We start from the raw sequence: 15,492 nt of genomic DNA on the forward strand, positions 1-15,492 counted from the left end.
AAATTTGATGTATAAATGAGGTGTAAATTCTGAATGAGAGCTTCTCCTATTTATAGGAAGGTGGCTGCTATCTTGATCGTGTATTATCTTCGCGTTTGAACTTTGAATCAAACTTTAAATCTAGGATAATTATCATTCTTTATCCGTTATCTTGGATAATTTTTCGAAATCTAAATATTCATCCCTTGGATATTTCGAAATTTAGAGATCATATTATCCTCTGTTTAATCTCTATCCAGGTATATCAAATCTTAGATCTTTATCTGGTAAAAATCTTTCCAACTTTGAATTTTTATCTCCAACTTTATCTGCATATATCCAAATTCTTTATTTAATTATTGGATTGTGATAGACTTATTTATTATCTCAAGTTCAAAATATATGCACAATATTATCTTAAATCTTGAGCTTCAAAAATATTGTACACGATATAATTATCCCCCCAACTTTGGATAAACTGCAAATCTTACATCTCAAATAAAATAATGAGATAGATACTCAAATATTGACTAATCCTAGCACACTTAAATTACAAAAATATTATCACGATCACAAAAATCTTGGGTTTTACACAAACAGCCCACATTTTACTGGATCTAACAACGTGGTAATTGGCTAATGAAATGGTCAGACTCTACCTACATGTCCTAAATAATAGACGTTATTAACTGAATCAACTTTGACAACTTCAACAATAACTCTAATGACCCTAACAATTCCTTCCCTAAACTGATTGCAGTAATGCTTTCAGTTTATTCGTGGTACCACACATACACCCATTAACTCACGCAGCTTCAAGAACATATCCAGCTTAAGTGGTTTTGTCATGATGTCTGCAACTTGTTCTTGTGTGACACAGTGCTTCAGCTCAATAACTCCATCTCTGGTCAAATCACGCAAGAAATGAAACCTTACATCAATGTGTTTGCTGCGTCCATGCATAACTGGATTCTTGGATAGCTTAATGGTAGAATTGTTATCACATAACACAGTAGTACACTTGCCTTGAGAATGACCAAGCTTCTCCAATACTCTCCTCATCCACACCCCTTGACAAGCACAAGATTCAGCTGCCACAAACTCTGCTTCAGTAGTGGACAAAGTAACTACTGGTTGTTTTCTTGAGGACTAGGATACAGCTCTTTCACTGAGTAGAAACACATAACCAGATGTGCTTTTCCGGTCATCTACATCTCCTGCATAATCACTATCTGTATATGCCATCAATTCTCCACTACCTTCCTTTCGATAAAAGACTCCCAAGTCCATAGTACCTTTCAAGTATCTTAACACACTTTTTGCAGCTTGCAAATGCAACTCAGTTGGACTTGCCATGAATCTGCTAATGAGACACACCACATACATCAAGTCTGGCCTTGTCGCAGTTAGGTACATAAGACTTCCGACCAATTGTTTATACATGGTAGCATTCACCTTGGCTCCTTTTTCATTCTTCATTAGTCTAGCACCAGGAACAATGGGATTCTTCACACTGTTACTCTTCTCCATTTTAAACCTCTCCAAAACTTCTTTTGCATACTTTCTTTGACAGATATAAATGCCTTCAGGATTTTGTAACACTTCCACACCGAGAAAGTATTTCATCTTTCCCAAATCAGTCATATCAAATTCAAGTTTCATAGAATTCTTGAACTTAACAAACATGCTCTCATCATTACCAGTAAAAATTAGATCATCAACATATAAGCTAGCAATCAAAATTTTACCTTCATCTCCTGGTTTTATGAATAAGGTGTGTTCACAGCTGCACCTCTCAAATCCTTCTTTGACAAAGTATGCTTCAATCTGGCTGTACCATGCACGAGGGGCTTGTTTAAGGCCATACAATGCCTTTTTCAATTTGTACACCTTGTACTCTTCACCTTTCTTCTCATAACCATGTGGTTGCTCAACAAATAAAAGCTCATGTCTCTTTTTCAACAAGATTTTTGTAATTCTTGAAGATAGTAAAAGCTTCAAATTTTCCAGTAAGAAAATATATCCACACCTTACGACTGTAATCATCAATGAAGCTTATGAAATACCTCTTCTCACTATTGGAGACATGTTTGATGGGTCCGCATATGTCAGCATGTACCAACTGTAGTCTTTGTGATGCTCTCCATGAACTCCTCTTTGGAATTGCATCCCTGTGTTGCTTTCCCACCATGCAATCAGTGCATATTTTGGACGGTGCCTTCAACTGTGGTAACCCTCTCACCATTTGCTTATTTTGTAATGTTCTCAGACCCTTGAAACTTAGATGCCCATATCTGCAATGCCAAAGATGAGTGTTGTCTTCGAGAATTGTTTGAAAGCAAATGGGAGCTGTCGGTAGAATTCTTGCAAGCAGTATGAACATCCTATTTGCAGACATTGCTGTTTGCATAATAAGCCCTTTCTTGGGATGATAGATTCTACATACTCCATGTTGTATCAAAATAGCTACACATCTTTCTTGTAATTTTCCAATACTTAATAAGTTATTTTTCAACTTAAGTATATAGAAAACATCAGTGATTACTTGAATAACTCCAGCAATTTGCATTCTTATGTTACCCTTTCCCAACACAGCCATCTTGGAATTATTCCCGAGTGTTACAGATTGTTGAAATTCCTCATCAAGATCTGAGAACCACTGCTTATTTGCACACATATGATTGCTACACCCTGAGTCAAGGAACCAGATATATTCTCTCCTTGATTGATTAAGTTCCACATATGACGTCAACAACATTTCTTCTTTCTCCTCAAGCTCAGCATAATTCGCTTCCTTCTCCCATTTAGGACACTCATATTGAAAATGCCCTAATTGATGACACTTATAACACTCAACCATAGCCTTGTTGAATGCTTGTCTACCTCTTCCTCTGCCTCTTCCTCGAGAAGCTCCACGAGCTCGATCGCCACCTCTTCCACCAACTCTATTATCATATGTAACCTTTAATGCCTGCTCATCTCCTCCATGCCCGTTCATCCTCTGTTCATGTACTAGCAAGCTACTCTGCAACTCATCAATAGTTAAGATGTCTAAGTTATTAGACTCTTCAATTGAACACACAACATAGTCGAACCTTGATGTCATTGATCTTAGGATCTTTTCAATGATCACCACTTGCTCCATGTTTTAACCATGAATCTTCATCCTGTTTGCTATGATGAGTGTTCGAGAGAAGTACGCATCGACACTTTTACCCTTTTTCATCTGTAGAACCTCAAACTTCTTCCGAAGAGCTTGGAGCTGTGCTCTTTTGACTCTTGTAGAACCCTGGTACTTCTGCTTCATAGAGTCCCAATTAAATGTGCTTGGCAGTGTCTCTATTGAGGATCATCTCCATAATGGTTCGATCAATGGCTTGGAACAGATAGTTCTTGACCTTCAAGTCTTTCGGCTTCTGGTCTGTAATTGATTTTTGTTGTGCTTCAGTAAGTTCCACTCCTTTTGCTACAACAGGAATTCCAGTCTCCACCAAACTCCAATATTCCTTTGAGCGAAGAAAATTTTCCATAAGCATGGACCAATGATCGTAATGGCCATCAAACTTAGGAATTGCAGGTTGAACGAAGTTATTTTCAGCTGCAATGCTTGGATTCTCACTCTTTCTCTTCTCAAAAAACTGCGGTTTCTTTATAATCAGGCCCCACGATAGAGCTCTGATACCAGATTGTTGTAAACTCTAAGTACAAATCAATTCACAGAAGCATCTCACACAATTTATTAGACAAACAGTTTGCTTATATAAGCCTTACAATGAAACAAAATAGGAAACAAACAGCCCACATTTTACTGGATCTAACAACGTGGTAATTGGCTAATGAAATGGTCAGACTCTACCTACATGTCCTAAATAATAGGAGTTATTAACTGAATCAACTTTAACAACTTCAACAATAACTCTAATGACCCTAACAAAATTATTACTAAGTGCCGCAATAGCAAAGCTCTAATTTTGATTATCATGTATAATAAATCTAATATTCTATTAAAAATGGCGAGTTGAATTGTGTATTTTCCATATTGTTCTTGTATCCATATTGTGAGTTGTTATGTATTCACATTGTTGTGAATTATCTTTAATTTATTGTCCATTATTAGTTTTTATATAATTATTGTTATTATTATTATTTTTTAATAATCTATTCCATTATCTCCTATGCGAGGTCGGAAACGGTCATCGTTATCATGTGTTGATTGACAGTTTCCGTATGGACACAGTGATGTACTGTGAGGTTTAGGTTTGTGTTCAATTGTGTTTGATATATTTTATTTTAGATAATTAGAGTTGTCGAGGTTGATCTATTTTGAGTTGAATCAAATTTTTGTTTTATTACTCTCTGTGTTAAAATTATTGTTTTTTAATTTGTGAGTAGAATTGTGTATAATCCATTTCGTCTTTATAAGTGTTATTTAATTTATGCTATTGACGGAATGATATTCAGATCATTCGATACCAATCACGTAGCTAGGATTAATTATTACCAACTCGATGTCATTTTGATCTAATAATTATAAAGTAATTATATTTTTTGCACTATTAAAATGAAATGTCTAATAATATTCATAAAATAATTATTTATGTAAAATAAGTTAATAATATTACGATTAATGTTATAATATTTTTTTTATAAGTAATGCAAAAATAACTTTATTTAAAAATATATAAAATAAAAATTTGTAATTTATTTTTCGAGATTTTAAACTTAATTAAATGAAAAATAATTAATTATATAAAAATATTAATAAAATTACGACAATGTTATAAAATATTTTATTTAAAAATAAAAAAATATATTTATCAAAATATGTAAAAATTTAAAATTTAGTGGTGGACAGTAAAATTTATAAATAATCAGATACAAAATTATATTTTTTTACATTGTTCAAAATAAGACAAAATGTTATATAAGTAAATAAAACAACTAAAAAAGACAACTAATTTGTGAGATTTTTAACCAAAAAAGGGGGAAACGAGTTATTCATAAAAAAATGAACAGATACAAAACAACAAATGTTTACTACTATGAAGGAATATATTTTTTTTCCAGCGTGTCTATCCTCGTATATGACCACCAGACGTCTTTCACAATGGAATCCGATCAACTTTACTACATTCGGATGTTATCTGATCTCATGATCTCTCGATAGGTTGAGTTCATCCTGTGCATGATGAGAAAAAATAGTCAGAAATCAAAGATAACAGTCGAAAAAAGGTATCACATTAGAAGCCGACCATTTCATGCATGGATTCTCTATGTATGATGACTGACTTGATAATCGGAATAGACGGGGTAAAAATATTCTCATATTTTGACAAGCACGTCTTGAGATTCCGATTCTGTCTGGATGGTCCTTCGGTGCAGGATTCCAAACTAGGTATAGCACGTAAGGGTAGATTGGAAACCAGGAGCCATCTGCATTAACTCACCGAAGCTGAAATGCCTGATCCAGCCATCCAAATCCCGAGCTTGAACCATTGGAAAACTACATTTGTGCTAAAAATAAACATGAAGTCTACGTAGATGTTATAGTTATGATCAAACTTTCTTTTATTTTTAAGCACCAAATCAGTGGCGGAACCAAGAATATAGCTCTACCCGGGTTAGAATTTTAAATTCTAAAATATTTTAATATTTTAAATTGATATACCCGGACTAATATTATATTAATAAAAAATTTACATATAAATTTTTTTAAAAAATATTGGACCTCCCGGACAAGTCTTACTTACCACTAGAAAGCAATGTGATGGATCTCATTTGTTTCAGACCTGAAAAATCCATATCCCTAGTTCATTACAAATTTTATTTTCTTTAATATTTTATTAAGTATAATTATTTTTATATTATCTGAATAAAAACAAACCTAATTATATTGATAAAAGGAATAACAATAAAAATCATATGAAATAAACTAATAAAATAATGTTAATTTTTTAAAAAATTAACAAAATTAAAGCAACAACACTTTAAAAATTAGGGACAAATAAAATTTCGATTAAAACAAATGACCAAAAATATCTATTTAATTCGAAAATTAGGTTTGATTAATTCAGAAATCTTATTTTTATAAATTAGTTTTTTCGGTCTGATTTCTGTTAATTTTATAAAAAATATCTAATAAATCAAATAAATGGAGTTTTTAAATAAATTCGATTTTTTTAATTAAAATTTATAAGTTATATTTTAAAGTAAAATTATAATATTTTTATTTTTTTGAAAACGAAACAGAATGTTTTTACAAAACCGATACTTGCCAAAATTTTCCATAAGAAACCAAACAAACTAAAACAATTAAAATCAATTATTTCGGTTTATAGATTGAGTTATACAATTTCATCACATCCAATTGGAATGTCGGAAGGCTGGCTGCATAACAAAATTGTATATATATCTATTCGACTTTTAATAACGATGATGATGCTAAAAATATGATAATGATAATAATAATAATCAATCATAATAATAATTGTTTGAGCAAAGCTTTGGTTAAAAGGAAATATTGTCCACTTTTTATTGAAAACACTCCGTCTAAATTAAATAGAGAAGGTAAAATATACATATGATTATATATTATAATACAAAAAGTATGGACATAATTGACTTGTCTCACGAATAAAGATTTGTGAGACCGTCTCGCAAGAGACGTACTCTTATTATTATTAATAGATGAACCTGAAACAACGAAGTAATATATTTTTCGAAGCTATCAAATATTTTCGAAATAGAATATTGTTCATGGATTGAACAGCCATGTTTGGCACGTTTTGCTGAAGTGCCAAACTTGTGAAGTTAGTGTATCTATTTCATAACTCGTAGAAAAATATTATTTACATTCTATTTTTTGTTAAATATATTCAATATTATCTTTTTGTTACATAATATCTGTCGTACGTTATTATACTTAATTAGCTTCATAATTAATGTAATCAGAGTTCAAATATTGTTTTGGATTATATTCTCTTTATATAAATATATGCTAATATTAAAATTAATTTATTCATGCTTTGTTTTTAAATTGGTGGATATGTTTTGAAATTATGTTAAAAAAATTGATAATAACATTTTATTATAATTAACATTGTTGCTACTATTCATATTTCTATTCTAAGATATTGTGACTAATTTAAATTCTGACTAATTAAAGAAATTGAGTTTCTTTTTGAGTTAATTTTTTTTTTAAAAAAAATAGATAAATGACAGGAAAAAAAACGAAACATCATTCGACTTAATTTGAAAAACGTTGGAAATACAACATAAATAATAAATAAAAAAATCGAGAACTATTAATAAACATACTAAAAAACAATTGATAAAGATGAATATTGTGAATCTATACCCAAAAAAAAAATTTTAAATGGTGTATTTAACCAAATGTATGATACAAATAACGGTTGAGGACTTACTCTTGGAGTGCAACAATTATCAGTGCTGGTAGAGCGATGAAACTATGACGCTTGAGCTGTTGTACGGTTTAAAAGATTTGAGATGTACTATTACAATCGGTTATAACTTATGATAAAGCGGTATCCGCTTGGTCCTACATTTACAATAGTTAATAAAACAAATACTATATATATATATGTATACGTATATGCACAAAACATGTGAAGTCTTCTGTACATTTTTTGAAATCCATGCAAAGCTGAGTATTTAATATCTCTAACATTTTCATTAAAGTCCAATTCGGTTTGGTGATTCTTAGTTTGCTTTTTTGAAATGCATGCAAAGCTTCTAGGGAATATAAACAAATACACAAAGCCATTGCTCATCGTTAAGTATGAGTGAGCATGAACTGTGTTTTATTAGCACTCTCGAAAAGAAATATGTCTATCCAGTCACAACTAAGACGACTCAGAATCTTATATTTATTGCTCAATAAGAAAGTGAGTTGTCACATTGTGCTTTTTAGTTATAAAAATCTCAATATATACACTCACCCCCTCCTCTTATGTTTTCACCATTGCAAGAACTCGAATCGCAACAACTTGTGTCACAGTTTTACAACTCTCTCAAGCATTATTGGTATACATTTTTTCTGTAACCTAATTTACATTAATAAGAATGGCATCAGTTCTTTTGTGTAAAGATTCATTTTTTAAAAGTTCATTTTCAAGTGAAGCTGGATTGGAATTTTTAAGGAAATGGTGATCTTTGTTGTGTTCATAGATCATATAAAAAAATTTCAAATGGAGTAGAAATTAATGCTTACTCCGTTCCATTTATGCTTATGATCTATGCACGATCTATGGTTTTTTTCTTCTTTTTTTGGATGATTAGATTGAAGTATTGATCTCTATATTTTTGTTGTTGTTGTTGTCGCTCGAACCTTTATTGATCTGATATCGTCACCATTTTTTTTTGTCGATTTATGTCGGCCCTTGTTTTATCGATTTATTTTGTGTGTTTTTGTCGCTTTTTGTGTTATTATTTCTATCGTTATGCACAACGTGGTTAAAAGATTAGAAGAATATTTATTATTCAATTTTTTTTCCAATCTGATTTCATGATTCTTGGTTGCCATATCACTCATAGCATGATAACATTTTTTGAAGTATTTGTTCACAATAAATAAATAAATAACTTTAATTTTTTTATATATATTCTTCAAAACTTAGTAACCATGCATGTCAATTTAAAATTCATTTATCTGAATAAATTTAATTTGTATTCTTTATTTTAAGTAAAGTCAACACCAGAGTTATTTGCTACTCCAATTTTTTTTTCTGGGTGTATTTTTTACCTTTCCTTTTTTTTTTTTAACTGACCTTCATTTGAATAATCTCTATATATGCGTTGTCTTTGCTTGTTTTTAATACTTTTCTATTTGATTTCTATGTGGTACAATTTTGATATTCTCTCCATTAAAAAAATAAATAAATTCTCAACTGTTGTCACGTGTTTAATTGTTCTTGTCAATATTTCTAGTGTTATATTTTATTATTTTTTTTTAAAAAAATATTTCTTGTTTTATATATACGTTGTTGTGAACTGATATGTATCCTTAGAACATCAACCCAATAAATATATATTTATTTTCTTAAAATCTGATTTTATGATTTTTTTTGTGTATATATTTTTTATTGCTTCACATGATATTTTTACCCTTTATTTAATTTCTCTTAAAAATTTAAATTTCACAATCGATTTTTTAAGTTATTCTTCTGAAAATTATTCGATTCCAAAAAAGATCATTTTAAGTGCAACTAATGTGCAAAAATAATGCATTCTAATTTTAATGCAGGCTATTTCTCAATCATAACTGGAAGCAATGGAAAACAACAACGAGGCAAATAACAACATTGATCTTACTTTGAGATTGAGTCTGCCTTTCTACGATCGGCTAAGAATAGAAGAAAATAATAGGAGACAACAAGGCCAGGTAATACATATATAATATTAATTCTGTTTTTTTTATATAATAACAATTATTACACATAATATTTTATTTACAAACAGAAATAAACTAAAACAATTGTGTTGTTTAAGTGCAATGGTCACATATTATTCTCAGTTTAAATGTTGTTTCAATTAGGGAAATTTCCCCATCCAATTCGGAGCTCCTGTTGGACGAGCAGACCTTGCTCCCAACCACGATCTTCCGGCGGCAGCACCACTCATGGATGGGGTGAAAAGGTGCCAACTATGTGCCCGCACGACCACCTCGCTATGGAGAAGAGGACCAAACGGCCCACAGGTACGTAAGTACCGAAGATGGATTTTATTTGAGAAGTACTATGTTGCATGCATGCATGCATTTGAGTTATATCATAATTACTTGTTAGACGGATAAAAAAAATAAATTTGAAATACCTCCTAATTAAATTCATCCAGACAAGACAAATGAATTTGAAATCCACGATTTTAATTTCTTCTACCACAAAACATTTTAGAAAAAATCAATTATTTGCATTAGAACTCTGACTTTTATCTCTTATTTTATTTTTGCAGACTCTGTGCAATGCCTGTGGGCTACGTTATTCAAGAAATATGAGGAGAAATGTACAAGGATAGAGAAGGCCTCTTTGTATTTGAATATTATAAAGAACTTTGTAGTTTTATTATAATGCTAGCTTGTCGAAATTGAATTAGCTAGAATGAAAAATTATTCCCTTGAGTAAATTTGTCGAATTTTATTTTATATTTGTTTTGATCATAAAATTGTTTTAACATTATCTTGTGGTAGACTTACAAAAATTAATTGAGGAAGCATTAATTCTTAAATTAACATGAATGCGGGACATAGATGATATTATTTTTTTGAATTTTTTAATCTAATGTAATTAATTGCACGTACCATGCACGTCACATTATCATTAATATGATTGATGATATCATGAGGGAAAAGACCTCAGAGGGAGCTCATTTACGGGAGAAGGTCTAGAGGGAGCCTGTCTATGGGAGAAGGCCCCCGAGGGAGCCCGACGATCTTATTTCCATATAATGATGATAGGCCAAGGCTCAATTGACGGGTGAAAGTGTCGCTGATGTCCCCGCCGCCCAATACTGTGGTTACATGATAGATGGATCCATCGATCTTATGATGATACGAAAGTCACAATTAACGATCCAAATTCAATAAAAGGAGAATGTATATGCTTATGATATAATGAAAAAGGGAAAAGGGAAATGTTTATGATAAAATGATGAATAACATGGATTGATGAAAAGGAAAAATGTTATGTTATACATGATCATGGAAACGTTATTTTGAGTAAAAGTTTATGAAAATGTTTACGAAAATGTTTATGAAAATGTTTATGAAAAGTTTATGGAAATGTTTACGTTTAAAGTTGATTCATCATTATGAAAATGTTTTTGTTTAAAGTTATGCATAATTATGAAAATGATATTTTAAGTACAAGTATGTTCACTGTTGTATGTGATCTGTATATGTAGTACTTGTTATCAAGATTATGGTGTGTTGAGTCTTTAGACTCACTAGGTGTGATTGATGTAGGAGATTATGATAATAAAGATAATCGAGCTCTTGATAGTTGATCTGACTGGACTGAAGGTGCACATAACCTGAAGAGCAGCGCTAGTTTTCTGCACTAGTTATTATTTATGATTTTAAGTTATGTAAAAAAGATTTTTACGACTATGATTATGTTTAAGTGGTTTTTGATAGGTGGTTAGTTTTAGCAGTTTTGCTAATTTAATATATGCAAACGTTTAACGATTTTATGATGCAAACAGTTTCCTTTGATTTTTAAATGTTAGTTGGTTGTTTTATTTTAAAAATNATACATTTTAAGAAAACGAGTAGTGGAGGTTTCAATCTTTTTTCTTAAGCATGATTGGTCAAAAAGATCTTTTGATATAATCGAGTTGACAAATAAGATAGCTTTGGACTTATTGAAATCTGGCTCTAAAACCAAATGCATTGAAACGTGTAGAGTTCGGTTGCACTAGAAAATGTCTAGTTGTAGTACATAAGTGATTCGGTCCGATGATAGAATTGCAAGCAATGCGATTAGACTATTTGAACTCTGGTTCCAACACCTGTAAATACATTAAATGACGGTTGGAAATCATATAACAATTAGATGCAATTTATCATCACCAAAACTAAGAGATTATAGTTTAACATTGTTTGATTATTGGATTTGAAAGAGAACGGAAGTTTATTCCCTTGAGCTAAACAAATGGTTTGCTTGTAGTTTTATTTTTAAATCAGAAAATTGTTTAAAAACTTTTTTTTGGTAGATTTAAGAAAATAACCGATGAATAATTCTTAAGTAACAAAAATATTGAGGGCCAATATATATATAAAAATAGAACAATGTAGCTAACTAACCAAAAACGAAGCAACTGTAAAAGGCAGACACACAAAGCAAGAACAAAAAAAGAACAAACCCAAGATTGTAAGATAAGCTAAAAAAAAAAAGGTGGGAAACCAACGCTATAGAGGTGACACCGAGAAGCTGGAAGAAAAAGGACACGAACAACACACCAAGAAAACCTTTTATTGGGTTTTGGTCGCTGTAATGGAAGGAAGACAAAAAACAAGGCGACAAAGGAAGACGAGGGAAACGGAGAGACGAAGAAGCCTCAGTGCAACCGGCAGCTACATGATGCGGTGGAGAGAAGAGCACATCCCACGTGAGATTGTCCCTGAGCTATGATGTGGTGGAAGAGACACGTGTTGAGGATGTCACCTGACCCAGACTAAACTGGCCATTTAACCCATATTTACACTTTAAATATTATTAAAGATGAAATTAATTTGAGAGTTTTTGATTTAGTATAATTTGCACGCATCATGCACGCCACATTATCATTTAATATTATTATTTATTCTTACTTACTATTATTATTGTCAATATTATCATTCTTAATTTATTTTTCATTTCTTAATTAAAATAATTTTAATTTATTTGTTTGTCGGAATTGAATTATAATGAAATTTATTCCCCTGAGCAAAAAATTATTATGTTTGTCGAATTTTTTTATCACAAAATTGTTTAAAAAAAATATATTTTTGGTAGGTTTGAAATTATTAATTGACGAAGCATTCAATTAACACAATCCAGGGGCATATATGTATTTGAAAATCACGAAATTAAAGTTGTAATTATTTCGAGGATTTTTTTAATTTAGTCTTTTTTGCACGCTAAATTAATAAAAATAATAACTAACAACGAATACCCCAATTCATTGTTAAGAAAGGCAAGTATAATTTATTTTGTTATATTGAAAAAATAATAATAAATTATTTTCTAAACCTTCCACTCCCACCCCGAGTTATGCCAATTAAGTCCATGTGGCAGCTGCTATCCAAGCCATGAACATGTACAAACTGTGAACCAATGGATGGCTTGAATAAGTGAACTTGAAAGCAAAGACACTACAAAATTTTGGAAATACTGAAAGTAGAATTCAAGGCACTGATTTTGTTTGTTCTCAATTTCGTTTTAGGGGAGAAATTACATTTATGTTTTGTATACGCGTTTGTTTTAATCAAATATAATTCAATATTTAATATGTGTTTACAGATCTTCACCTCCAAGAATGACATAAAGAGAGCAAGTGCACGCTCGGGCTGGTAGCTCGGGACAAAATGTGTGTCTCCCGTCATAGTAACAAACGTCATGTTTTGATATTCAGCCACATAACCTGCAACCGTTCGTTAAAAACTGGTTAGAAATACGAAGTTTTGGGAAAAAACTAAATCGACTAGTATTAAACAGATCGACTTTCTTACCTTGCCTTGAGAGTACCAAGGATGCCATGTTGTCTTAACAGGTGAACTAAGTGTAGCCATCGAATACCCGGTTGCTTTGGCCGGTACGATGCTGTCTATCCGCTGCAGTCATTTTTCCTTGATCTTAAGAAATAAATGTACGCTGAATAAAGGGATTTAAACAATGGTGTAGTTTTAGTTACCTAAAGATCCAAATGCGAATGCCAGTGGTCATAAGTTCTTTTATGAGAGGCAGTACCGTATCAGGGTCTTGCCAACGCCAATTGCTATATAACACATTGCTGCATGAATATATAATATAGATTAGTTAATCAGAATGTATCTTGCAGAAAAAAATGGAAATATAATGTGCTAATTTGTGTGGAAATTGGAACAAAAGAACGTTTCTTGGATCCTATTACCTGCAGCTTCCATAGGGTCCAGGAGCTCTGGTGACATTGGTATGAAGAGCCTTTTGTACTTCAGGATAGTTCAAGTAGTTGAAGACAGATCTAACATGGATCAAAACCAAAGAACTGAATAGAACGAGTAAAAATTTTATCGAAAAAGGAGAATGATATGAATGTTATTGAGGTGTACATACCTACCGAGGGAGAATTTGAAGTGGAAAGGCAAAAGGGAGCATAAATTTCTTAAGAAAATATGTCACCTAAAGCTGAATATGCTTGATCAATGTATGCCTCACAAGTGTCTGATTCCAATGATCGCGATGAAAAGTCGCAGTTTCAGACTATTCCCTCATGTAATTCATCTGATATGAGGGCTCTTGTCCATAGGTAATTATATATTATTTTTCTCTGATCCGTGAAGTCTATGTAAGCATTTCCAATCTAGAATTCATGTAGAGATGAAGAATTTAAAGTTCATACATGTTAAAATATTTTTCTGTTTGTGTAGCATATTTTAACCGAATGAAAAACAAATGTATTTAAATATAAATATACCACTGTCAATTGTTAATTTCTATGTTTGTCATTTTCTATGTATTTAGCTTAGCAAGTTGTTTTCTCATACGAGTTAATTAATTATCTATCCGCTTACATGTCGAGGGGCGGAGCCACCCTTGGGCTAGGGTGGGCTCCAGCCCCACAATGCATGCTTATCTAGTTACCTCACTAAAATATACTGATACGAGAAAATCAACCAGAGATCTTATGTAGTTTGTTTGGCGGGCAGTACAACATCAAATCCTTTAACCCCCCTAACAATGCACTGCATATTTGGTTGCTCATCCGAATCGACTTTCAAACAATTTATTGCCAACTGATTGATTCCCATGGCAATGTACTCGTCGATATAAAAAGTGTCATCCACAGCTGGTTTGTTGTGAATCGCTAAGCTTGCTGTTAAAAAATTCTTCTCTCAACAATGTGGACATCTTAAACTTAGCATCCACGTTTTTGTTGATGAGCTCCAGAAGTAGAATACTATAAGCAAAAATGTCATTTATGTATCATCGACCAAGGAGGGCCTACAACAATTCCAAAAAATATTGCAATTGAAACAACATGATTGTTCATAAAATATCATTTCATTACTTTAAAAAGCTTCGAGAGATGTGGACAAATGTGAGACATAGATTATTTTCTTTGTCAAGAATTATTCAACTTCAGTATGTGGAGGGAGTGAAGATTACTCTAATAGTCATAAAAACATAAATGAGCAGGAAAAATGCTTCGTGCCCAACCACATCAAATTCTCTTAACATGCTATAGTGTTGAGGATATAATTATTGGATAAGACGAGCCAAGAAAACTCGAGGTTGAAACATAGAAGAAGACGTTCATGATCAATTTTAAGAATTTTGAATATAACAAACAAAATGTTAAGAGTTGACAATAAGGATGAATAATCAAACAGATAACACAGAGTTTCAACTACTTATGTTTCTTTTTAAGGCCAGCTTGACCATATTTACATTCCAAAATTTCTTGGATATGCAAGGAATATCAACAGAAGATAATCAGCAAGATTCATATATAACAAGCAAAGAACACAAAAAATGGATGCATAACATCCAGATGTTTGAATGAATATGGTAAAGCTTCGTAACATACTGTTCATACTCCTCCCGGTTTCGCAATATGAGAATAACCTAAAGTCAAACACCACCGGTCATTTCTCCTACCAAAAGACAAAAATGAGAAGGATCATAACAAACTCACTAAAAGAGCATTTGTAGAGGAAAAAAGAAATGATAAAAGCAATACAACCTTATCCACCATGATATATTTAGAATTGACACCACCGTGGACAAGTCCCTTGTCATGAAATACTCCCAACATTCT

General features: G+C 31.7%; 2 protein-coding genes across 2 annotated transcripts; one reads left to right on the forward strand and one right to left on the reverse strand.

Annotated features, from left to right (window-relative positions):
- Positions 1 to 1,128: 1,128 nt before the first annotated feature.
- On the reverse strand, positions 1,129 to 3,124 carry LOC140972549 (uncharacterized). Its single transcript, XM_073434960.1, has 2 exons — positions 2,046 to 3,124; positions 1,129 to 1,957 (listed from the first exon to the last, which is right to left on the reverse strand). Exons 1-2 carry the CDS (start codon positions 3,122 to 3,124, stop codon positions 1,129 to 1,131), a joined length of 1,908 nt encoding a protein of 635 aa, XP_073291061.1.
- Positions 3,125 to 9,268: 6,144 nt separating this feature from the next.
- LOC140972550 (GATA transcription factor 20-like) lies at positions 9,269 to 10,011 on the forward strand. The gene is made up of 3 exons (XM_073434961.1): positions 9,269 to 9,379; positions 9,533 to 9,694; positions 9,949 to 10,011. Exons 1-3 carry the CDS (start codon positions 9,269 to 9,271, stop codon positions 10,009 to 10,011), a joined length of 336 nt encoding a protein of 111 aa, XP_073291062.1.
- Positions 10,012 to 15,492: the final 5,481 nt, after the last annotated feature.

Source organism: Primulina huaijiensis, chromosome 3 (assembly GCF_012295235.1).
Source record: "Primulina huaijiensis isolate GDHJ02 chromosome 3, ASM1229523v2, whole genome shotgun sequence".
NCBI lineage: Eukaryota > Viridiplantae > Streptophyta > Magnoliopsida > Lamiales > Gesneriaceae > Primulina > Primulina huaijiensis.